We start from the raw sequence: 27,167 nt of genomic DNA, 5'->3' as shown, positions 1-27,167 counted from the left end.
GGGGGGAGAGAGAGGGGGGGGAGAGGGGAGAGAGAGAGAGAGAGGAAGGGAGAGAGAGAGAGAGAGGAGGGGAGAGAGAGAGAGAGAGAGGTTTTATATTTTTGATCAAGTACTCAAAAGCATAATTTTTCAGCCTCAGGATTTCAGGCTATTTTTGGATGGGCTCCGCCCATAAGCGCTTTGAGTGAGAGTCACGCACAGTCTGCGACTGGCAGACAGAGAGAGAGAGAGAGAGAGAGAGAGAGAGAGAGGGGGACACACAGAGCATAAAGTTATCTCTCCACTGCTTCCCCCGCGCGGTCCAGGTTGTGTGTAAATGCGTGTGTGTTTGACACCTCTCTCTCTCTCTCTCTCTCTCTCTCTCTCTCTCTCTCTCACTCTGCATGCTATCAATGCTATGTCGACGTCACAGAAACCGTCAAATCAGAACAGTTTAGTTGAGTGAGGGAGGATCTCGTGAACTCGAGACTAGACTGATGAGTCAATATGGTAATTACAGACACAGACCCATTAATACTAACCTGTACTACTATACAACCATGCTAAACACAGAAAAAAGGCATTTATAATGCATGTCTCCTTTAATATAACTGTGAATATGGAGGACTTCAATTAAGAGCGATTGCAGTCAATTAAATGTATTTTGCAGCTGTTCAAAGGTGGGTCATACTGTATCCATATAAAAGGACCTTCATATTATCTAGTATATCTTAGATTGATTGATTGATTGAAAACCTTTATTTATCCCCGAGGGGAGATTCAGATGTCCATCACAGCATAACAGCAATTTAAAAACAGTTAATAGAAACAGTTAGTGCTGTCAGGCGATTACAAAAATGTATCTAATTAATTACAGGATTTGTAATTAATTAATTAATCTAATTAATCACATTTTAATCGCATAACCATTTTAGGCCTGATATTTTATATTCTATAATCATATTTCAAATTGCATGTGTCTGGATGGCAGAATTCAGTACTGTATCTACAAAACCTTCTGTTTAACCCTTTATCTGCCAGGGATTATTCTGATCTTAATCCCCTCTCTGCCAGCGCTGTAAGTCTATGGGGATGTTCCCCTTCTTTGCAGGGCTATAACTTTTTAAATTGTATTGCTAAATTGACATTACTATGGCCCATTCAACGTCAAGTATCCATCGTTTAGGATGTAGCAACGTTCTACTTTTTCATTCACATATTCATACTAAAATACGGTCTAAAGTATAAATATGTTTTTATCGTTTTCTGCAGCATTTATAGCCCTAAATACATATATTACATCATCAATTGTAGTTTGATACCGATTGACGTCATATTAAAACTTTCAATTGTGCAAGGTCCTAAGCGTCATGCCTCATCATCTGCTGGTGACCGGAGGGGGGGGGGGGGGGGGGGGGGGGGGGGGGGGGTTTATAAGTCCGTGGCCGACGTTAAATTATTTATGTAGTATGGGCGATATATATATCAGAGCAGATTATACGTTTAAATATAATCAAACACGCTGAAACTCACCTCAGCTTCCTCGTAGCGTTGAGCGATCAGCGTCGAGCAGAAAGTTCTCTATTATGGGATGTTGATATACCGTAATTCCTCTAATAGTAACCCCGGCTTGTATTTGTTTCAACTGTAGCGGATACCAGGCTTGTATTAGGAGGAGGCATGTATAAGAGAGAGGCCTATATTTCTAATTTTCAAATGGATCATAATGAATAAATCAACATTTTGTGTCAGTTTGAACCCAGTAAAATGTACTGGGTTCATTTATTGAAACAAAGTACTGTATGAAATACGGTAGTAAACAGTGCAATTACAGGTGGTCAAAAAAAGTTAAATAAAGTAAAATAGTGCAATCACAATACTGGTATAATAATAATAATAACTTCGTTTTATACAATTCTGAGGTAGGCTTACTCTCTTGGTAAGCATTAACACCATACCATTATATGGTATTTACTGGACAGCCAGGCCAGCATATAACAATAACAAAATATATTGCCTATGGTAAATCCGTTGAGGGAAATACCGTAATTCCTCTAATATACATGAAACCCGGCTTGTATTAGGAGGCCGGCTTATAATTGCTTAGCTCAACAGCGCACCCGGTCATTAATAGAGACCCGGTTTTTAATTGAATACCGGTTACTATTAGAGGAATTACGGTATGCGATCCATTTCCAGGTTGTATAATAATATATACGTCCAAATCATGTTGTTTATCGAGTTATTTGCAACCGATCGATGTCCAGTATATCAAGATGGAGTCCCGCTAACGATAGCGAGTGCCCGGACGAAATATGGGCGAGCACCACTTCCGGCGCGTCACTTCCTGTTTGGGTGATCCGCCGATCGGCCACCAGATGGCGCTCTTGAACCGTTGGAGAGTTGAGAGGAGATCAACAGGGGATCTCAAGACTCCTTGGGTAAAATATGATTGCCATCACAGATTTTTGAAATATTGATCTCAAAGACGCCTTACGGCGTCATTGGCAGATTACGCATGGCGGAGAATGACGTGGGAACACGTCATTGGCGAATAAAGGGTTAATCATCTTCCCTTTATTCATTTGCTTAGATTTTTCAGGTCTGGACAATTTTAGCCTGGTGTTATTCAGTCAAAAAAAAGGGGAAAAAAAGAATTGAATTAATATTCTCATTTGGTTCATTACAATTTACTCACGCCTAGTAACAGACACAGTATTTCTGACACTGGGAATACATTCCCTGAGATCCATAGATTCAAATACCAAGAACATGCAAATGGCCATTTAAAAAAGAAATTATTCTACATTTTAATGGTTGAGATAAAAAAAAAATGAAAAAAAAAATTTGTAATTAATTTAAAGAAAATGTATCCTCTCTTTCTCCGATTTTTCTCTGTTTTTCTCCCCGTCCCAATTTAGTCGTTGTGCCAATTCCCCCCCTCCCCTGCCTGGTTGTTGTGCACATGTTCTCCTACTGGTCGGTACAAGGGAACCCTGAAGTCATCCGCACGCTTCCTCCGACACGCGCTGCGACAGCCAGTGACTCTTTTTTCACCTGGCAGCGAGGACTCTCATTGGTGAAGCGTAACGCGTGGGAGGTCACGCTGCCTTCATCAAGTCCTGCCTCTGCTGAGCAAGCGCCCAGACCTGACCTGTAGGCGTCGCTGTCCACAACGCCAGATTCCCACCAATGACTTCCCTCCCCCTAACTCAGCCAAACGAGTTAGTATGACGATCAGCCCAAGCCAAGGCAATGCTGACTCCGAGAGTCGAGAGCGCAGCCTCTTGCATTGGTGACGAGCGCAATCTCCGCTACGCCACCTGACCGCCAAATATGTAATTAATTTTGAGTTAATTTTCATAACGCAATAATTTGATCTGTAATTAATTAATCTAATTAACGCGATAAACTGACAGCCCTAGTTAATACATAACATACACTTATTTAGTATGTGTTAAAAACAAGATGGACAAATACATAGGGCTAAAAAGAATAGCTAAAATAGGGCTAAAATAGAGCTAAAAGTGGTGAATGGAAGACTAAAAGTGGTGAATAGAAGAAGAATTACTTTCTCATAATACCAAAAGGTTCTTCCACAACAGACACGGAGAAGAGAGGGCTGGTTTTTCCTGATATTAGACCATATTTTCAAAAACCGTATTACAATGGGATTATTCTAAACATAATGTGATGCCAGAGGCGTAGGAGAGGACAAAAGAGCATTCAAACGCGTCAAACAGCATTGCATTGCGTTCCATTTGAACCCAATTTGGGTTTTCGGCATCGACGGATTAAGCTCCTCTATTTAATACGCTATAAATACACCCAATGTTTGATATTACTGCACTTCAAACATGCACTTTTATCTATAAATAAATGCATATATATCCAAGACTCTCTCCCCACACTCTGCAAGATATACTGTCAGTTAAATTCTAATATACACATATAAGACTTTCAGATGACCTTCAACCCTCGCCAGTATTAATCCCTTTTCAACCCGATCCGCTAGTGGCCGATGGCTGTGCTGCCTCCGCTGGTCACGCAGGGACTTACAGTAGGTCACCGTTTGGCATGGAGGATGCATTAAATGGTAAATGGCTGCATTTATATAACAGCTTTTATTATATTACAATTTGTTCCTCACATTTTACCCATTTACTCACACACCGACGGCGGAGGCGACCATGCAAGGTGCCGACCTGCTCATCGGGAGCAGTTAGGGGTTAATAAGTGTCTTGCTCAAGGACACTTCGACACGCTGCCCAGGAGGAGCAGGAATGGAACCGGGAACCTCCGGATTACCAGACGACTGCTCTACCTCCCTAGCCACTGTCAACCCCACATTAACGCAAGGTAATGTCATATTTAAATTAAAGTGAACTTTATATAAAACAGCTTTATTGGTAAAGTAATTATGAGCATGATAAGGTTGTTGGTTATAGTATGGCATTATTGCTGTCTATTGCTTTTATTACAGGTTCTAAACTGTCAGGTATTAAACTGTGTGGGTATCAAGCAAGAAAGACTGTCGGGCTTTAAAACTGTGTAGGACCCAGGCCTAGAACTGCGCCCTGAGAGGGAGGTTTGCCCTGAGAGGGAGGTTCGAAGGGTCAAAGTGGGTAACAAACAGGAGGGAAGAATGTCAGGTTTTAAACTTTGGATACCAAACAGAAGGTAAAGACGACTTTGAACTGTACAGTAACAGTAATCCAGAACTATTTTATTTCACTGTAAAAAAAACTGTGATTTTATAGTATGTCTGCACTTTATGTGCTAATTTCATCATTCATGTCTTTTACATTCTACTAAAACTGAATCAAACCATAAACAAGGTGGCCTTTTGGGATGTTAGATCCTAATGTGAAAAACTGATTTTATATGTCTGCTCATTTTACCCTTGCCATTATTTTACTTATTTTTACTTTTATCTTTACACCCCACTATCCGCTGGGGGCATACTATAACCTTTATCATGTTTTGTAACAGATTACAGAAATTCAAGAAGCCTATTGGAACGCATTATTTAATCCCACTTTATGCTTTGCTCTTGCTGCTTGTTTTACACAAAGGCATGCCGTCTCTGTTTTGCTAGGAGCTGTACATGCAAGTCTGGCACAACCATCGGCCCCTTTTGCTGAAAATAGTATCTTATTAAATAAACCCAAGTGGTTAAACCCCCTCCCCATCCTCCTCTCCCTCCCCCTCTCCTCCTCTCCTTCCCCATCCTCCTCTCCCTCCCCCTCTCCTTTCCCCTCTCCTCCTCTCCTTTCCACTCTCCTCCTCTCCTTCCCTCTCCTCCTCTCCCTCCCCATCCTCCTCTCCCTCCCTCTCCTCCACCTCTCCTCCTCTCCCCCTCCACATCCTCCTCTCCCTCCCCCTCCCCTCCATCCCACTCTCCTCCTCTCCCCCTCTCCTCCTCTCCCTCCCTCTCCTCCTCTCCCTCCCCCGCCTCTCCTCCTACCGTCTATGTTCTTGGAAGGCTTGTAGGTTTCGTTCTTGATGATCATCTTGATGAGGTTCATGCACTGGACGATGAAGCGCTCGAAGGTCACGCCCTCCCCTGCCGGCGTGAACACATAGCTGACGGCGAACTCCAGGGAGCGCTGGATCAGCGGGATGAAGGCGACCGGGTGGCACTCCAGGAAGTCCAACAGCTGCAGCGGGGGATGAGAGGTCAGAGGTCAGAGAGTGGTCACTTTGCCATGTGCTACTTTAAATGACCGGATGAACTAGGGATGCACTCGCATAGCCATATAAAGAGGGAGGGGGAGAGAGAGAGAGAGAGGGAGAGAGAGAGAGAGAGAGAGAGAGAGAGAGAGAGAGAATTCTTAACTTTCAGTGTCACCCGATTCTTGTATGAAAGGTGCTATATAATTAAATGTATTATTATTATTATTATTGTTATTATATAAATGTGTACTCAATGAAAAAACAACTCTTTTATTTCTTTGTTTTACTATGTCAGAGAAGAAACAACGGTGAAAGATACCAGCTACCATCAAGTGCCCTAGGAACTGAAATAAATGGAAAGGATGATAAAATGATGAGCAGCAATTTTCCTGAGCTTTTTATTTCCTTTCTGCATTAAAATAATGTAAATTTTCTTCAAGGAAGTAAGCTTAGAATAGATAGCAGCTTTAAGGCCAGTCCATCCCTCCTCTTTGAAGTGAAGACAGTAATGTGGAAGAGGGAAGAGGGGGGGGGGGGGGAGATTCAGTCATGAATTAAGAGATTAACAAGGTCCCAAATCTGCAAAAAGCATGGATTAATTACAAAGACATTGTATGTAGGACTTTGTTATTAATAGGCAAACATCGCTGTGAAATTAGTTACGACATTTTAATACTAGCGAGAAAAGCCTGCGAGCCTCAGTTAAACGTTCGCAGTGGTCTGTCTGTGTTGTGCGTTCAACTCATCCAATTAGGGGAAACTGTCAAAGCCGGTTCCCCCGCGACGGCCAATCAAAAGCGGAAGCAGCGCGTATCAACAAAAACAATATGGCCATCGATAAAAGGCTACGAATTGTGCCATCCAATAGTCGTTATCGCAATTAATTTCGACAATCGCCTCGTTGTCGATGCTATAAATAAAAAGACATATTTGCAGTAAATAACTACTAGAGGAATGCAGTCAGTGGAGATCCACGTCTTAAGCACCGCCCCACTTAGACGACAGGAACGAGAATCGGCTGCATTGCGCGTCTCGATAGATCCAGGCTGTGAATCCGCGGGAGAGCGTGTCACCGTACGACGTGTGCCGATTTGAAAATGTAATAATAATAACTTTATTTGTATAGCACTTTTCATACAGAGGTTGCAGTTCAAAGTGCTTCACAACAGTAAAAAATACAGGCATAAGTGAGCATAAACATTTTAAATGTAAATACAAAGAGATAGAGAGGTAGCAAGGTTAGGCAAATCACAGTTCTTCAACAATACAAATAATAAAATAGCCTTTATAAATGTGTAATGGCCTATCTGTTTCTGTTATATGCACATTTAGTTTCAAGAACAATTTGTTCTGTGTTCTTGCCAATTGCAAGCGTCAATAAACAGTGTTCAGTAGCCTAAAAATAATAATAATAATAATAATAATAATAATAATAATAATAATAATAATAATAATAATAATAATAATAATAATAATAATAATAATAATAATAATAATAATAATCATAATAATAAAATAGAATAGATTAGATAGAGTAAAAAAGTGTGGTTTGATTCAGTTTAAAATAGGCTAAAAATAATAAGATAGAACGGACAGTAAAAAGTGTGATAAGATTGTTCAATAAAGAAAAAAATATATAACAACAGAGCAGTGTATCGCTCTTAGTACTTTGAGTTTCCATCGCTCTTAACACTGAGTTTCTTTACAAAGTACAGTTCTAAGTTACCTTATAGAACAACAGAGCAGTGTGTCGCTCACAACAACAGAGCATCACTCTAACATCATAGAACCGACATGTGAATTTCATTGGAAGTGTATGAAAGTAGGTAGGGTAAGAATATAGCAAGGTATGGTAAATCACAGTGTTTCACATTAGGATCTAGCATCCCAATAAGCTCTCTGTTTACAGTTTGATTCAGTAATACAAATAATAAAAATAGTTTAAAATTATTCAGTTTAAAAATAGTCATCAGTAAGAAGTAAAAAGTGTGATAAAATAGTTCTCTTAAAATTACAGTGCATACAGTAGGAGGTAGTGAGATAAAATTAGCATAGAACCGACACATGAATTTGATAGGCAGTGTATAAGAGTAGGCATGGTAAGAATAGTGCAGGTAAGTACAATTTGTGTCAGGATATCCCTGATGTTTCTATAATAATAATAAGACTGGACTAATGTGCCCTCTCCTTTTGGTTCTAGTTAGCAGTCGGGCTGCAGAGTTTTGGATTAGCTGAAGCCTCTCTGTGGTTTTCTTAGGGAGACCTGTGAAAAGTGCATTACAGTAGTCTAACCGGCTAGATATGAATGCATGAATTAGCTTCTCAGCATCGTTCTGATTAATAAATGGTCGTACTTTTGCTATATTTCTGAGATGGAAGAACGATGTTTTCGTCACTTTGCTAACATGAGAATTGCAGTTCAGTTCTGAATCTATGATAACCCCGAGACTAGTGACCTCAGATTTGATCCAAGGGGTTAGTCCTGTGTGGCCTGATGATGGCGGTACGAGAGGAAAGGTCACAAGAGGAAAGGTCACAGAGCCTGAGGTAATACGAGAGCAAAGGTCACGAGAGGAAAGGTCACAGAGCCTGAGGTAATACGAGAGCAAAGGTCACGAGAGGAAAGGTCACAGAGCCTGAGGTAATACGAGAGCAAAGGTCACGAGAGGAAAGGTCACAGAGCCTGATGGCGGTACGAGAGGAAAGGTCACGAGAGGAAAGGTCACAGGGTCACCGATATCAAAATATCTGTCTTCCCGTTCCTCAGGAATAACGCACGGCAAATTGTATGTTCTCAGTTTGGCCTCATGGTGGCGCTGGAGGAAAGGTTGTGGGGTCACCAACATCAAGGAGGTTTCTTCCTCTTGGGGTCATGAATGTGCACATCCCAGGGCCATTACTTGCATAATGTGACCCATAATGTCTCCCTCTGTCATTTTTCAGATTTTTACAGATTATGAAAGCACAGAATGTAAGCTTTCAAATGATGCGTCATACACTGAAAATATTTGAAGAAGATGTGCTTATTTTAATCTAGTTAAACCTCAAGTCTCTGAGAAAATCCAATCTAAAGTTTGGCTGCATTTTTAACACCTTGGCAGCTAGGGGCTAGATCCACAAAGAATGGATTGCACGGTGCTAGTTGCACCCTTACTTACAATTCATTATGAATTGAAAATGGGGGACCCTAATGTAAACAAGACGAAAGTCTCTCTCTGGTCTGCATCCCCATAACAATTGTGTGTATTGAGCCGTACTGTATTGTACCCATTCTGCAATCTGTTAATAAAATGTTCATTCAATCAATCAATCTGCAAGTAAGGGTGCAACTAGCACCGTGCAATCCATTCTTTGTGGATCTAGCCCTAAATCTCACAAACTGCCTTTTTTTTTTTTTTTTTCACTTTTTCTCCCATTTTCTATATTTTTTTCCCATCCCAATTTCGTATCATCCAATTCAACCCTCCCCTGTGACGGACGCTGTTTCTTGCCTCCCACAAGCCGGCTGCAATGTGGACTAAGTCATACATAGCACAAGTCCCCTCCGGTACTTGAGGTAACAGCAGTCGCATCTTTTCACCTGCGCAGCTCGATCTCTCAGTGGCGAGGAGTAACGCGTGGGAGGCTCACGCTGCCCCCGACACTTCCTGATTCTACTGCGCAGGCGCACCAACCGACCTGTAGGAGTCGCTGTCCACAACGCCCGATCCCCACCCATCAGTTTCCCACCCCCTAATACGGCCAATGTGTATTAGTACGGACGACCAGCTAAACTGAAAGCAAATGTGGAGCGCTGGGCTCGAACAGACGAGCCCAGCGTCTCCAGCATTTTGTGGCGAGCGCCTTGCCCACTACGCCACATAGCCGCCCTACAAACTGCCTTTTTTTTTATTATTATTTTTTACAAATGTGTTTACTATTTATAGATACTATAACTGTTAGCTGTTGCAGTAAATAATGTTCTTAAACATTCAAACTGTGATAATATGGAAACATTTCATTCATTTTCATCGCAATCTGACTTCCAGACATGAGTCTCCTCCTCTCCTCCTCTCCCTCCCCTCTCCTCTCCTCTCCTTTCCCTCCCCCTGGGCCCGGTCACAGATATGTTGATGCAGGTTAGAAATTAAAAAAAAATCCAGGGGTATTGCCCATCTCATGCCCCTCTCTGCCAGCGCTGTAAGGGCCCGCGTCCACCTAGCGCATATTTCTCCGTGAAACATGCTGGGAGTGCGCCCGGTAGAATGGGGCGGGGCGCATGCATGCGGTGACAGAGAAAAAAACGTAGATGACAGAAAGAAATCTACAGCCATGCCGCGGTTTTGCACATATTATAGCATATTTGAATAACTTTATTGTATATTAATTATATATATAGTTATTGCCTGACACCACAGTTCGCCCTTTGCTTTTTATTAGCTTTTTAGTAGTGTATTCGTGTAGTTATTATTATTAGTTTTTTGTCGCGAATCTCAATGGTCTGTGGGAGACAGCCAGACAGGCAGGCAGCTCCGGTGTCAGGTTACAAACAGAGTGGTAGATGAATGGCTGTGATTGGTCGTCTGAAAATGAGCTCCAGCGCATCGCTCTGAAAGTTGAGAAAGTTTCAACTTTCAGCCGCACAAAAAAGCTGAGAAAAGAAGCCGACGGCAACGCACTTCCTAGAGGCGGCCGCATGCGCTCCCTCCCCATTGGAATACATTGAAAACAGATGCGTGCGGTCAGAAATATGCGCCAAGTGGACGCGGGCCCTAAGCCTATGGAGATGTTTACCTTCTTTGCAGGGCTATAACTTTTTAAATTGTATTGCTATATTGACATTACTATGGCCCATTCAACATCGATTATCTATCGTTCAGGATGTGGGAACATTATACATTTTCATTCATACATTGTTGTGTTAATACCTTCTAGAATATAAGTATGTTTTTTTTTTTTTTTTTTTTTTTTATTGGTCTTTTTCCCCCTCCATTTTCCTCCGATTTTCTCCCATCCCAATGTTAGTCGTATGCCAATTCCCAGTCCCTTCCTGGTCGCTGCGCACTTACCCCCCACAGTCAGATCATCTGGGAGAGTGGAGGCTACCACGTGCTTCCTCCGACACACGTCCAGCCAATCACCGCTTCTTTTATGTGATTATGGTGATAGGCTGTTTGACTCTGCTCGCGATCAGGAAATAGGAGAATCGATTTTCAACTGGCGGCACGAGCGTGCATGCGTACACATATACTATCGATCATCTAGCATTTATTTGAAAACGATTCATAAATAGGCCGAAAAATGACAACGTTCTAGAATATTCCAGTAAAAGGCGATTATCATAGAATGTGTTGTTTTTTCCGTGAAAACGAGTGATTTTCAAAATGCTAGAAAACGGAAATGAAGCGATAAAAAAACAATCTGCCATGACAATGTTGACTGGAAAATGAGTCTTTGATAAGCGACGGGCAGATTAGACACATAGCCATAATTTAAAACATAGATTAGGCGATATTAACGTTAACATTGGAGTGGATGTGGGCATTCAAGGGGGTAAAAAGGAAAACACGGCTGGCTCCCAAAGTGTTAACAGCGGAGCCGTTTGTAATCTTCACTCGCACACTGCGAGTAAATTATTTTTCCGTTTCGCACACACATATTATTAGGGGCAAATACGAGTGAAATGCTCGCACTGTAGAGCATATATATAATTATATATATAATTAGTAAACTGTCGGGGGCTTTTCTTGCCCCCCTTAACTGGTTTTCGAGGGCATTTGGTCAATTTTCGAGGGCATTTTGCCCGAAGCCCCCGTTAATTTCGAACCCTGTGTTGATGTGTTGCAGACAGGGATACAGAAAAACACACATATGGGAACATTACATCACATGTATGCTTTACTTCTGTCCCACTGCTGCATGGTAGGTAGGTTCACTCACCACTTTAGTGAACAGGATGATAGTCTTCTCCAGCTTCTCTCTACATGTACTGTCTGGACCAGCCTGCCGACCTGCAACACAAGATGGACAGATCAATCAATCAATCAAATTCTTTATTTAACCAGAGAAGCATCATTGAGATTAAAATCTCTTTTTCAAAAGCAATCTGGCCAAGCAAGGCAGCAGAAAGTTTCAACATAAAAAAGAACATCACAATAAAATACAGATAAAACATGCACAGCAAGATCCAATTTCAGGCAAGTTATCAAACAGGCAAGTTATCAAACACAGTTGCACTGTCCGAGGGAACTGAATTCGTAGGATTTTAAAATGGCTTTAGATTCTCCGAGGGTGATCAGACCTGGTAATTTTAGGTCCTCCTGTATCTTGTTTCAGGATGAAGGAGCAGCATATTTAAAAGCCATTTTTCCCAATTCAGTTCTCATATAGGGAACATCCAATTTCAGAAAATTTTGGGAACGAAGGGCATACTTGTTTTGCTTAGTGCACAGAAACACGCTTAGGTACGAGGGAACCAGCTTAAGCAGAGCTTTGTGCACAAGAGAGAGCCATTGGGAAAATCTGCGTGCTTAAGTAGAGATGGGCAACTTGCAATGGCATAATAGGGTGCAATGGTGCACTCGATTGCCACATCTGGTAACAAAGCGTAAGGGAGAATGGTACACAGTATCCAGCTTTCTGAGGTACTGATCAGGTGCATACATGTTGAGTAAATCACCATAATCGAGTAGTGGTAAGAAGGTGGTCGAGATCAGGTGACTTCTCACTTTAAGTTTAACCCTTTCACTGCCACACGACAGAAGGTTACGGAGCTAATGATGCTAATGATGGAGCATCGCCGTCGGTTGTGTGATAGTAAAGGGCTAACCTTCTGTATTGTCACAGTGAAAGGGTTAACCGGCTGTCGTGTGGCAGTGAAAGGGTTAAGAAGGCTGGCGCGAGGGACGTGCACAGTTACACAGGTGTGTCTTTCATTTCAAACCTTTATTTATACAGGTAACAATCTCATTGAGACACTCATTTACAAGAGCGACCTGATCCACCAAACAAACATAACAAATACATAAAACAAGTTCCAGACAAGACAAGTAACACAACTAAAAGTCTAAGAGAGGCTAAAATCGATGCCCTTTCAATATTGCATATAAGAAGTTTAAAATCCCCAATGGGAATTAGGGTTCGGGAGCCTCAGTTCCTTCCACGTAGATGGGGCAGAATAGGAAAAGGCTGTTTTTCAGAGTTCTGTGCGGGCGAATGGTACAGAGAGAGTTAAAAGATCCTGTGAGCGCAGGCCAGAACGACTCTGTGTCTGCAGATAGGTAAGAAGGGAACAGACCGAGGAGAGATAGATGAAGGCGTACCAGTGGAGAGTCATACGCAAGTGTAGAGACGTCCAAACTAGATGTGAGTCGAGGGTTAGTGTAAGGGGGCTTACAACCAGTGATGAATCTCAACGCCCCACGTCTTCCGTCATTCTATAGTTCTGTCTATATCCACTTTTACATCTCTAGGCTTATAACACTTTCTTTATTCACACATCAGGTAATGACTAAATAGAGCTAATGAAATAGTATGAATGAATAAATTAGATAAATATAGCTCTTTGAATACAATTCAATTAGTAACCCAACACACCGTGGAAAACCCAAGCACATGCCAACATTGTCAATAATAGACCAATAAACGAATCATAATCAGTAATGGTAAATAAATGGTAAATGGCTGCATTTATATAGCGCAATTATCAAAAGCTCTTTACAATTTGTTCCTCACATTTTACCCAGTCACTCACACATTCACACACCGACAGCGGAGGCAACCATGCAAGGTGCCAACCTGCTCATCGGGAGCAATTAGGGGGAAGTGTTTCCCCTAGGATTTTTTTCAGGGGGGGGTGGTAGGCCCACAAAACTAACAGTGTTTTCGCGGGGCGCGCGTGTCACGGATACGTGGTATCAACAGTGTCGTCATAGACGCGTGCAGTAAGGTGGTTGTTAGTATCGGTGCATTTCTCTACACTGAGCTGAAATGAAACGATTGCACATAAATTAGGTAAATAAATATTAACAATATTTATTTACAACACATAAATTAACTTATTTACAATTATACATACAGTAGTGACAACACACATGAACTATTTACAATACAGGGAGGCACATACAACACTAATAACTATTTACAACCAGTGTCAGAGCGAGTGCACTGTATACACAGGACGCTCTGACCAAAGAGTTTATCAGAGCGGAGCAGATTTTCAGAGTGCATTTATTAACTCACCTTAACTAGGGCCCTATGAAATACGTTTTTATCTTTCCTGTTTTCGGATTTCTCGGTTTTTAATTTTCCCGTTTCTCGGATTTCTCTGATTTTATATTTTTTCCTTTGGATTTAACAAAAAAAAACTATACAAAATTATGTTTTTAACTAAATTTAATAACAGTACATCTGCAAACAGTGCCAGTGTAGTTCAATGTTCAGTGCCAGTTAGGTTATGAGATTTCTTTTTTCCAATTCAGTTCAATGCAGTTCAACTGCCAGTGCAGTGCAATAACTAAATAATAATTAAATAGTTAAATAATACAAAATAATAATTTGTTTAAAAGAAATCAGATGGATTTGGATTGGTCCCCGGGGCGCGGCGCACGCTGCAGCCCTCGTCTGCTCCCGGCTGCCCTTGGGTGGGGGGGACGACGACGACGGGATAGGAAGTGCAGAGAACATTTCGTCAGCGACTCAGTGCATGTGTGTGTGTTCCTGTGGGTCGCCCATCGCATGTGTGTGTGTTAAATCTGCATGACAAATAGACTTCTTCTTCTTCTCAGTCATTTCTAAAGCCACCGAGTTCTGTCACAGTGCTGGCAAAGAGACTAAATGCCCAACTAATGCCAAAGGCCCAACAGCATGATTATCAAAGTGCCCCCAGGTGCTTAAAACATACAGTGAGTGTTTGAGGAACAGAAGGTTCAGCTGGGGAACCAATATCTACTCCTTGACACCCGACCAGGGTTTATATTCAGATGAACAGGCCTAAACGAGATGTTCAGAAATACAGTATTCACCTTATTCACTTCTCATCTTGTAGATCATCTTTTTGTAGATCACTAGTATGACGCATTTCAATCAAATCAAATGTATTTGTAAAGCCCCGAAATCACACGTTAATGTCCCCATGGGCCGGACAAGTCTTCTTTAAACAACTCAAGAAGAAACATCACAATAAATCAAGAACAAAGAAAAACCCACCATGAAATCCAAAATAAATGTAAAATAAATAAATGCAACACTCCCAGACATACCCAAGCGAATATGCGTGAGCTTGTAATTCTGACTGTTAGTCTGACTCTTTCTGTTCTTGAAGTGGCGTTTTTATAGCTACGTTTTACCATTGAAGTGAGCGGGCACTGCTGCATCCGTACCTCACATTGCATCAAACTTTACCAACATGGTGGCAGTGTAGAGGCCACTGGAGCAGTGGTTATAACACAGGGGTTCCCAAACTTTCAGGCCGCGACCCCCAAATAATGGTGTCAGAGAGCCGCGACCCCCACTATTATAGGAGGTAAAAAAAATATATATATATATAATTTCTTTTTTTTATATAAATGGAAATGTATGGTTGAAACATGCAAACGTTCAAACGCATACACACTCTAAAAAGCATTGGAGGCTTTTAACCAGGGCCGGACTGGGGAAATCATTCAGGCCAGGAAATATAGTGCAAAATATAGCCCCAGTCAGGCCACTTTTTAAGCAGGGGGTCTGGGGGTCCCCCACCAGGAAATTTTTTGTTACAAAGACTTCATTTCCTGCATTCTGGTGCAGGAATTTTTTTATTTGTACCCTTTAAATGCCAGTGTTTGTGATGGCATCACAAATTATTGTTAAAAAACAGGCTAGCATATGTATGATTAGCAACAACACTGATTTAGATGGATTTTCAGTTTTTTTGTAATGTCAGATTGAAAAAAATACAATCTTTTATTCAACTTCAGCCCTGATCATAACACCACATACTCATTTTATAATTCTAACCCTTTAAATGCCAGTGTGTGTGATGGCATATATTTGCAATATATCAAATGCAAAGTAGATTTTTCTGGGGGGGGATTATTACAGGCTAGCATGTGTCAATGATTAGCAACAACAGTTTTTTGTAAGGGTCCCGCCTCCACCAATCACATGCGGCTCCCTTTGTGTGTGTGTGTGAGAGCAAGAGAGAGCGAGAGATAGTTCTCCAACTTGTGTGAGTTGCAGTGATCTCCTGGTTGTTCCCCACCTAGGTTATCTAACTATTGCGCTGCTGCAACTAGAAACACTGGCCTGGCCTGCTTCTAAGTTCAGTGGCCTGACTGCCTGACCCCCCGCGGCGGCTCGCGACCCCCACTTTGGGAACCCCTGTTATAACAGACTATAACAGCCTTATGGCAAGAGGTCTGCAGTGTAGAGGCCACTGGAGCAGTGGTTATAACAGACTATAACAGCCTTATGGCAAGAGGTCTGCAGGGTAGAGGCCACTGGAGCAGTGGTTATAACAGACTATAACAGCCTTATGGCAAGAGGTCTGCAGTGTAGAGGCCACTGGAGCAGTGGTTATAACAGACTATAACAGCCTTATGGCAAGAGGTCTGCAGTGTAGAGGCCACTGGAGCAGTGGTTATAACAGACTATAACAGCCTTATGGCAAGAGGTCTGCAGGGTAGAGGCCACTGGAGCAGTGGTTATAACAGACTATATAACAGCCTTATGGCAAGAGGTCTGCAGTGTAGAGGCCACTGGAGCGGTGGTTATAACAGACTATAACAGCCTTATGGCAAGAGGTCTGCAGGGTAGAGGCCACTGGAGCAGTGGTTATAACAGACTATATAACAGCCTTATGGCAAGAGGTCTGCAGTGTAGAGGCCACTGGAGCAGTGGTTATAACAGACTATATAACAGCCTTATGGCAAGAGGTCTGCAGTGTAGAGGCCACTGGAGCAGTGGTTATAACAGACTATATAACAGCCTTATGGCAAGAGGTCTGCAGGGTAGAGGCCACTGGAGCAGTGGTTATAACAGACTATAACAGCCTTATGGCAAGAGGTCTGCAGTGTAGAGGCCACTGGAGCAGTGGTTATAACAGACTATATAACAGCCTTATGGCAAGAGGTCTGCAGTGTAGAGGCCACTGGAGCAGTGGTTATAACAGACTATAACAGCCTTATGGCAAGAGGTCTGCAGTGTAGAGGCCACTGGAGCAGTGGTTATAACAGACTATAACAGCCTTATGGCAAGAGGTCTGCAGTGTAGAGGCCACTGGAGCAGTGGTTATAACAGACTATATAACAGCCTTATGGCAAGAGGTCTGCAGTGTAGAGGCCACTGGAGCAGTGGTTATAACAGACTATATAACAGCCTTATGGCAAGAGGTCTGCAGTGTAGAGGCCACTGGAGCAGTGGTTATAACAGACTATAACAGCCTTATGGCAAGAGGTCTGCAGGGTAGAGGCCACTGGAGCAGTGGTTATAACAGACTATAACAGCCTTATGGCAAGAGGTCTGCAGGGTAGAGGCCACTGGAGCAGTGGTTATAACAGACTATATAACAGCCTTATGGCAAGAGGTCTGCAGTGTAGAGGCCACTGGAGCAGTGGTTATAACAGACTATAACAGCCTTATGGCAAGAGGTCTGCAGTGTAGAGGCCACTGGAGCAGTGGTTATAACAGACTATAACAGCCTTATGGCAAGAGGTCTGCAGTGTAGAGGCCACTGGAGCAGTGGTTATAACAGACTATAACAGCCTTATGGCAAGAGGTCTGCAGGGTAGAGGCCACTGGAGCAGTGGTTATAACAGACTATATAACAGCCTTATGGCAAGAGGTCTGCAGGGTAGAGGCCACTGGAGCAGTGGTTATAACAGACTATAACAGCCTTATGGCAAGAGGTCTGCAGTGTAGAGGCCACTGGAGCAGTGGTTATAACAGACTATATAACAGCCTTATGGCAAGAGGTCTGCAGGGTAGAGGCCACTGGAGCAGTGGTTATAACAGACTATAACAGCCTTATGGCAAGAGGTCTGCAGTGTAGAGGCCACTGGAGCAGTGGTTATAACGGAAACATCTGTTGAACATCATGCTATCATACAGAGTTATATGCCGGTGTGTATAAGTAGGTATATAGAAGGATTATATTATGCAGGTATATTCACACATATGTATATACGGCACTATTGTACACGCCCATTGAGACTGTGAATACAAGTGACCAGAAAGAGAGCGTGTGTGTGTGAGTGAGTGAGTGAGTGAGTGAGTGAGTGAGTGAGTGAGTGAGTGAGTGAGTGAGTGAGTGAGTGAGAGAGAGAGAGAGAGAGAGAGAGAGAGAGATACAAAGAGAGGGAGACAAAGAGAGGGAGACAAAGAGAGAGAGACACAAAGAGAGAGAGAGAGAAAGAAAGAGACAGTCGTCCACGACAGTGGTTTGTTTGTCTCGTAAAAAGAATAAACACTAATTAGATGAAAAGACATCATTGGCCAGGAATGACTCATGCGAGGCGGAACAGGGCCACTCCAGATGCTCGGCCAATAACAGCACGGCACCAGAAGATCACACACTCGGCCAATAACAGCATCACTCCAGACAGGGAGGGGCAACTGGGGGCCCGCGGGCCGCATGCGGCCCTCACCGACGCTCCATGCGGCCCCAGGCCAATATTTAAAATAAATAAATAAATAAATAAATAAATACTAATTATAATATTTTTAATTTAAATTTTATTTTTTTGCATTCGACTAAGAAGAGTTGGCAATCGACTATGGCTCCTTTCGATCGATTAGTCGACTATTTGACAAATAGGGGTCAGCCCTAGTGTGGACATATTCAACGCTGTTGAAAGTGCCGTGCAGCAATATGGGGGTTTTGATAAACTGTCCGCTGTTGTTACCGATGGAGCACTCGCAATGAAAGGAAAACACACAGGATTCGCCGGGCTTCTAAGGCAGAGTGGCGTTGAGTGTCCAATGCTGCACTGCATTATACATCAGGTAAGTTCGCTAACATAATTTCCATCTATTGTGGGTCACTAATAATCAGGGGTGCAGTGGTCATGCCACGCGGTACCACGCCGTCCCAGCACTTTTCTGAGCAGAAGTACGCACACAAAAATGAAACGTTATTTCATCTGATGCAGATCGCATGCAAACATTGAAGTTGACATTCCTTCTATTGTGCGCCAACAGGAGAGACCACAAGTGTCTCATTAAAGACAGAACCATTATTGACCCACTGTGGGGGGAGGGTGAATGTCATGCCAGTTTGATAAAGGGTCAATGGGAGGCATGTAGAATTGCACAAAAAGGAATTCATTATTCTGATGAGTATTGCACTTGGCTACTTGTTTACTTTTGTAGTGTTCAGATAACACTGACATGCATGTTATGGATATGAAGCACTCAGGAATGTTTTGTTTAGTAGCAGGATAAAAGTTTATAGATTTAACAAAATCATTTATTATTGCACTTTTGATTTACTGTTGTAGTGAAATGCAGCAGGAATGCTGGTTTGTGTATGTTGAGCAGTGGGCTTTAAGTTCATACATTTATTTTAATAGAAGCCTTAATTATAATTGGTCATTTTTGTATATATTTGGGTTACACGGCAATACTTTCAAATTCAGCTGTATTTATAAATTCATAAAGTTGAAATTAAGCATTACTAAATGCGTTTGAAATGGAATAAAAACAAAGTTACAACAAATTATAATAGTTTATATGCCTTATTTATCACATCTGTGACTATTATGGTCTATTTGAGTGATGGGGTACTCCTGGCGGGACTGCCGATAAACAATGCGGCCCACCAGATTGAGTGTGGAAATTTAGTGGCTCTCACCATATACAAAGTTGCCCACCCCTGCTCCAGAGGATCACCAGTACTTATTATTTGATCTATTATAACTTTGAAAAGTTAAACTTTGAGTTTGAAATGAAAATAAAAAGGGTCAAATCACTTTTCTGACTTGTTTCACAAAAAAAAAAATTTCTCCGTTTCTATTCCCAGACAGCTGTTTTTGGTGAAAACAACCTATATTCAACTACCAACTATGAAAGAACGGAACATGCTAGACACACTTGTGACTGATGAAACTAGAGATCTGTATCGGTCTTTTGAGATATTACATGTTCATAGTCATATCACAGAATATTCTGTGAGACTTGAAAGATTAGTCCGAATGCTCAAAGACCCTGGCAGAGGCTGCAGACTGTTCTATAGAAACTCTGGCGGTCAATGTGTTAAAGAGCAGTGTTATTGATTAACGAGCGGTGTTATTGATCTAAGGAGTGGTGTTATTGATCTAAGGAGTGGTGTTATTGATCTAAATAGCGGTGGTATTGATTAAAGAGCAGTGTTATTGATTAAAGAGCGGTGTTATTGATTAAAGAGCGGTGTTATTGATTAAAGAGCGGTGTTATTGATCTAAGGAGTGGTGTTATTGATCTAAAGAGCGGTGTTATAGATTAACACATCCACCGCCGGAAACGGCTTACGACGTGTTTCAAGTTCATGCGAATTCTGCCATTCCACGGCGTACGACGTTATTGAGATCATATTTAATTTTTTCGCCATGTTATTCATATGGTCTGATGCAGTGGGAGCCTGCACAACTCTGCAAAGCTTCAATACTGCCGCCTGGTGGATGATCGGCGAGTCGCAACCGGAAGTGGATCTCTGGAGCTCTCCGGTGCATCTGGCAAATGCGTCCGGCACTTGCATATTGTTGCAGGACTGTAGACACACGTCCGTGTGTAGCGATCGCTGCCATAACACAATAATCTATACGATTTGGGCGTTTATTATGATTATACAAACCGGAAATGGATTTAGGAGATCGCCATCAAATAAGTTGGATCTTTTTCCTCCAGTCTCATCGGCGAACGGTAAGAGGACGCTGACGTTACTTTCAGCCTGTTTGTTTATTATTATCAATGCAAACTGCTCTGATCAATATATCACCAATACTACATAAAGCATTTACTGACGATCACGGAATTATAAACGACCCCCCCCCCCCCCCCCCGTTCATCCGCGCATGATAAGTCATAACGTTTAGGATCATGTACAGTTGAAATTTTTAATATAGCGTGTATCACCAACAAACGGCAGTTGATAATCTATATATGCGTTTAGGCCTATAACGTTCTAGGAATTACTGCAGAAAACGATAAAAACATATTTATATTCTAGACGGTATTTTCGTATGAATATATGAATGAAAAAGTATAACGTTCCTACATCCTGAACGATAGATAATCGATGTTGAATGGGCCATAGTAATGTCAATTTAGCAATACAATTTAAAAAGTTATAGCCCTGCAAAGAAGGTAAACATCTCCATAGGCTTAGACTGGTGGCAGTGATCATACATTGATGGATAGAAGCGTGGCAGGGAATGTGTTAAAGAGCGGTGTTATTGATTAAAGAGGGGCGTTAATTGGGGCTAATTGGCTCAGAGAGCAGGGTTGATTAGATCAGACCAGAGATTAAAGCCTTTACTTCCTTCTCCCTTGTTTTTATGTTTGTTTCTTTGAGTTCGTTTTTTTTGGCCATTGTTTTTTACCCCCCCCCCCCCCCCCCCCCCCCACTCTCTCTCTTTCTCTCTCCGTTGACAGATGTGTCGTGAAACCATCAGAGTGACTGAGGCCGTAGATCTGAGCCGACGGGCACCTTGAGAGATCCATTCCACCATCCATCAGGCTTTGGGGAGACTTTAGTGTGAAAGTGAGAGGGGGGCTTGGCACGTTTATGGAGGTATAACAGCTGGGCGTCTGGGCCAGGTGAATCACTAGCGAGAGAAAAGTGGCTCAGGAGGGTAAGAGAGGTCGTCTGGTAATCTGAAGGTTCCCGGTTCGATTCCGGGGCAGCGTGTCAAAGTGCTCTTGAGCAAGACACTTAACCCTTAGCGGCTCATTTCGAGCCTCACGATGAGCAGGACGGAGAGAGAGCGAGACAGAGACAGAGACAGAGACAGAGAGAGAGAGAGAGAGAGAGAGAGAGAGAGAGAGAGAGAGAGAGAGAGAGAGAGAGAGAGAGATAAGCAGGTGACCTTGTGAGTCTTGTGGGAGAAAGAGACTCCACTTGAAACAACCATTGCGTTCTATTATATATCATATAGATATATATATATATAACAGACATAAATCAGTGTGTATGTGGCCTATTACAACACTATATAACTCACTTTATAACTTGATATTGGAAGGCAATAATCTATTTTTGCACATGGCCCCGCGACCCACCAGTTGAGAAACACTGATCTAAACGGCTTAGATGCCAGGCTTACAAAGTGGGCTGAAGAAGCCCTGCTCTGGGGGTCAAAACAACTCTTATTGCAGAGGCGGAAAGATTATTGATCGTTTTCATTAAAAACTGAATCTATAGTAGAAGTCTAGGAATAATGAGATTGCCATTTCATACGTTAATAGGATCCACAATAGCTGTGAATGATGGTTTGCAATATCTATGAAGGTCGTCTCCGTCCGCCGCAAACAGATGCCACAGGACGTCCTTTTCAATCTCATTTCACCTTCTTTTAATTCACATTTTGTCATTTTGTTCTAATTGCGCTTTAAAGACCTGAAATTAAACGTCGAGAATGTGTCCTTTCGACTCGTGATCATCTTCTTATGTCTGATTAATGATACCCATAACCTTAATCATCTTCACCTTCATCATCACTCGTCATGAAGAAACTCATGAAGAAACTCACTGCATCACTGGAAGAATTCAAAACATCCTTCTGTATTTCACAATAACAATTTAGCCAAATATGGAATGAAATACTACACTCTACATAGATGAGATGAAATACTTCACGCTCTACAGAGATGAGATTGCTGTGCAACCAATACATTGTTGGAAAGTTTCATTTGCTGCCTTTCGATTGTCACCACACTCAACCTATTGAGTGCTTCGGGTCTCGAGTTACAAGACGACAAATATCCGGCGAGCGTCATTTGACAAGCCGTTCCGACGAGTGACCACGTCACTAGTGTGCTAGTCCTTTGGCCTGTTTACTTGTAATGTTATGTTATGATGTCAGTATTGTGTGTGTGTGTGTGTGTGTGTGTGTGTGTGTGTGTGTGTGTGTGTGTGTGTGTGTGTGTGTGTGTGTGTGTGTGTGTGTGTGTGTGTGTGTGTGTGTGTGTGTGTGTGTGTGTGTGTGTGCTTGCGTGCGTGCGTGTACTAGTCCTTTGTCCTGTCCTGTTTACTTGTAATGTCAAGTTATGATGTCAGTATTATGTTGCAAGGCCACACTGGGTCTTTGTGGACCCCAGGAAGAATAGCTACTGCAACGCTGTAACTAATCGGGGATCCTAATAAACTGAACTAGATCCCATTAGATCCCACGACGAGAGCGTCGCCCCTGAAGCGCGAGGTGATGGAAAGTGTCGTACAGGACGTTCCGTACGGCGATGCTGAGCTGCCTGGTGCGAGAGCGGGGTCTGTTCTGCAGAGAGAGAGTCAGGTAGTGTGTATTATACTCACAGCACTCCAGGAACTGTTTCAGCCTCTCAAAGACGGCATTCAGGAAGCCCTGGAGAGGGGGAGAGGGGGGAGAGGGAGAGGAGGAGAGGAGAGAGGGAGAGGAGGGGGAGAGAGGAGAGGGGGAAAGGAGAGGAGAGGAGGGGGAGAGAGGAGAGGAGAAGAGGGGGAGAGGGGAGGAGAGGGGGAGAGGAGGGGAGGGAGAGAGGAGGAGGTTTTATCTCTTTGACATTTCGGGCACGACATCGTGAGTATTGGCCAGAGGTATAAAACATGAACTTGGAGAACAGTGTGTGTGTGTGTGTGTGTGTGCGTGCGTGTGCGCACTCAGGTATGTGTATGACAAATGAGAAGCTAAAATGAAAACAGAAAGAAATAATAAAAAGGTGCCCCCCCTCCGTGTAGCTACAGTAGCCTGCCTGGGAAATTAGCCGGTGATAAATGAGGAGGCGTTTTGCTCAGGCCTGCGTGTTAGTGTTCAGCCACCAGGCCTGCAGCGACGCCATCCATCTCACACTCACACACACCAGTGACACCACACACACACACACACACACACACGCCACAAGCCAACATGCTGAATAGTCAGGTAGCAGGCAGAGGGCTCTGCTCACAAGCCAAATGGGACGGGAGGAGAGAGGAGGGGGGAGAGAGGAGGAAGGAGAGAGGGGGAGGAGGGAGGAGGAAGAGGAGAGGAGAGAGGAGGGAGGAGGAAGGAGAGGAGAGAGGAGGAAGGAGAGAGGGGAGAGGGGAGAGGAGGGAGGAGAGAGGGGAGAGGGGAGAGGAGAGAGGGGAGATGAGGCAGGAGGGAGGAGAGAGGAGAGAGGAGGAAGAGGAAACAGGAGGAAGGAGGAGAGAGGAGGGAGGAGAGAGGGGAGAGGGGAGAGGAGGGAGGAGGAAGGAGGGAGGAGGGAGGAGAGAGGGGAGAGGAAGGAGAGATGAGGAAGAGGAGAGAAGAGAGGAGGAAGGAGAGAGGAAGGAGGGAAGAGGAGGAAGGAGGAAAAAGGTGATGCCAACAGGCTCTGTGAATCTAATCTCCTCTCATCTAAAAGGGCAGAGGAAGGAGGGTGGGTTTAGAGACAGTGGTGAAGGGTGTTGGTGTATAAAGGAAACAGGGCTTTCCACAGGATGTTCAAACAAGAAGGTGCTGAGTCACAACTAGCGGGTGGTCTGGAGGAAGAGGAGAGGAGAGGAGCAAGAGGAGAGGAGGAAGAGGAGAGGAGAGAGGAGGAAGAGGAGAAGGAGAGAAGAGGAGAGAGAAGAGAGAGGAGAGGAGGAATAGGAGAGGAGGATAGAGGAGAGAGGGAGAGGAGAGAGGGAGAGGAGAGAGGAAGAGAGAGAGAGACAGACAGAGACAGACAGAGACAGAGACAGAGAGAGATAGAGAGAGCAAGAGAGAGACAGAGACAGAGAGAGAGAGGAGAGAGAGAGGAGAGAGAGACAGAGACGGAGACAGAGACAGAGACAGAGACAGAGACAGAGACAGAGAGAGGAGGGAGAAAATTAGATAGAGGTATGGGGGGGGGTGCTGAAAAGAGTGGGCGCCACCAGTCATGACAGAGAAAGGAGAGACAGGGCGGAGAGGAAGAAAGCTGATGATGTGAGGAAAAGGCAACAGTGGGAGGCCTCTGAGAGAAAATTAGATGGAGGTAACGAGAATGGGAGGGGGGGGGGGGCTGAAAAGAGCCGTGGGCGTCACCAGTCATAACAGAAAAAGGAGAGATGGAGAGACAGAGACCGAGCGGAGAGGAAGAAAGCTGGTGTGAGAGGAGAGATGGACAGAGGAAAGATTGAAAGAGGAGAGATTGAGAGGAGAGATGGAGATTGAAAGAGGAGAGATGGAGAGGAGATGGAGAGGAAAGATTGATTGGTGGGAATCACCAGAGGCCTCACGATATGATATTATCACAATACTTAAAGTCACAATACGATAGTATTGCGATTCAAAATATATTGCGATATGCTGAGTATTGTGATATTAATATTGCAATATATTACCTTTTTTCAACTGCAAAGTAAAACTTTGTCAACATGTTTTATCTAAAAAAAATTTGTTTTCAGTCTGTTCATCTCACTTCAATCATTTTTATTGCAGCAAATGGGATTTTCTCAAGCAGACAGATGTCAACACTGCGTATCGCAATATATTTAGTATCGCGATACTATCGTATCATGATGCAAGTATCGCGATAGTATCGTATCGTGAGGTCTCTGGCGATTCCCACCCCTACCAGACACTCTATATCAGTGATGTCTGTTTACTGCAGAGCAGGAGGGACTGGGAGACCCATGTTACTGACCAGACACTCTATATCAGTGATGGTTGCTTACTGCAGAGTGGAGGGACTGGGAGACCCATGTTACTGACCAGACACTCTATATCAGTGATGTCTGTTTACTGCAGAGTGGAGGGACTGGGAGACCCATGTTACTGACCAGACACTCTGTATCAGTGATGGCTGTATACTGCAGAGTGGAGGGACTGGGAGACCCATGTTACTGACCAGACACTCTGTATCAGTGATGGCTGTGTACTGCAGAGTGGAGGGACTGGGAGACCCATGTTACTGAGACACTCTGTATCAGTGATGGCTGTCAGAATGTAGAGCTATTATTTTAACATGTAGACCACTTCTTTTAACAAAATAAAACACCACTTACAGCAGCGTAAAACCACAACACTGTATCTGGGCACCAGGCTGACGAGATGCACTTTAAAATACATTCTAAAGGGAATTAAGGCAAGACACCCCAGGTGAATAGGCAAATATTATTTTTTTGGTTGATTTTGAGATTGTTATATTTTGCTTTCTAAACATGTCTTCTATGAAACTAGTGACAATAAAACGTCAATAACACACATTTAGTTGTTTATTTTACTTAATTTTGCCTGATTGCATCCATAAATGTGCACATATTTAATGGAGAACAGCATTTCCTGATTTATGGGATGATAAGAAGACATAAGCCACAATCCCTTCTGGACAAAGTTCACTGTGTTATGTGTCAACTAGGGATGCACCGATATGAAAATTGGCCACCGATACCGATTGTTCAACTAACACAATCGGCCGATACCGATACTGATACTTGTGGCAAAAAATAAGTATTTGTAATTTTTTTTTTTATATATATTTTTTTTAATATATATATTTTTTTTAATTAAACTACTGTATATTTGTATGTGTATGTTTGTATTTGTAGGCCTCTTTACTTACTTAAAAAAAGGAAACATCAAGAAATATGTTTATGGTATTAATTCCACCATGCCATGTATCACTATTATTATTATATCCCTCTCCCAGTATCGTCTGGCCGCTCTGGCGGCCTGCAGATGGATACTATTCTCTCAACCAGAGCTTTCAACCAATGCAATAGAACCATTTTGATTGACAGTCGATTCGGCCAATTACGCCACACCGCTAGCACCCACCTCCTGCTGTTCTTACCACCAATCGGCAAGCGTTTATTAATTTTTTAATTCGGGGCATGCCGCCATTGAAATGATCGGCTTGCGAGAGCACAACAAACTTAACGTAGCTAATACGTTAGCTGCCCGCCGACCATCGCTCCACAGGATGACCAAACGAGACACAATGATTTTACGGCAACAAATGTTATAATGAAACAAAGCCTTTCTATACATTTGTCTGGTTGAAAACTTTATTAACAGAATGCAGAATGGGTAGTTGGGTACGGAATGGAACTGAGCTATGAACAACGGAGTAATGCCTTGCTTGCTTGCTTGCTTGCTATCTTCGGGTAAATAATATGCTGATATTATTGAAGGTGTAACACTAACTATATAACGTTAATGCCACAAAACGAATGTTTGTGTCATTTTAACAGCATATACTTTCTTAAATGCCACATCGTCCCGACAGAGCGCTGTTGACGGGGAGCTGTGATGGGTTTGCTTGGTGGTGTTATTAGCATTGAACAGCTAACCGAAAGCTAGCGTTACCTAACGTTAAAGGTTTAGCCATAACATTACGTGCAGACCTGCAAGCAAAGTACAGCAAGTTGGCAAAGGAGTATTCCAACGTAAATCACA

The 27,167-nt window shown here is 42.9% G+C and overlaps 1 protein-coding gene across 1 annotated transcript in view; it reads right to left on the bottom strand.

Annotated features, from left to right (window-relative positions):
• The window catches only part of ipo11 (importin 11), a 577,792-nt gene that overhangs the window by 451,807 nt on the left and 98,818 nt on the right, over window positions 1–27,167 (bottom strand). The window contains exons 8-10 of the mRNA XM_084323169.1: window positions 23,117–23,165; window positions 11,575–11,645; window positions 5,447–5,639 (exon numbers count right to left, since the gene is read on the bottom strand). Of these exons, the coding sequence (XP_084179295.1) occupies window positions 5,447–5,639; window positions 11,575–11,645; window positions 23,117–23,165 (313 nt within the window). The remainder of the gene's footprint in view (window positions 1–5,446; window positions 5,640–11,574; window positions 11,646–23,116; window positions 23,166–27,167) is intronic.

Source organism: Notolepis coatsorum, assembly GCF_963971535.1.
Source record: "Notolepis coatsorum genome assembly, chromosome: 10".
In the NCBI taxonomy this organism is placed as follows: Eukaryota; Metazoa; Chordata; class Actinopteri; order Aulopiformes; family Paralepididae; genus Notolepis; species Notolepis coatsorum.
Note: the sequence above shows the minus strand (reverse complement) of the source record. Positions and strands in the feature narration are given on the sequence as shown.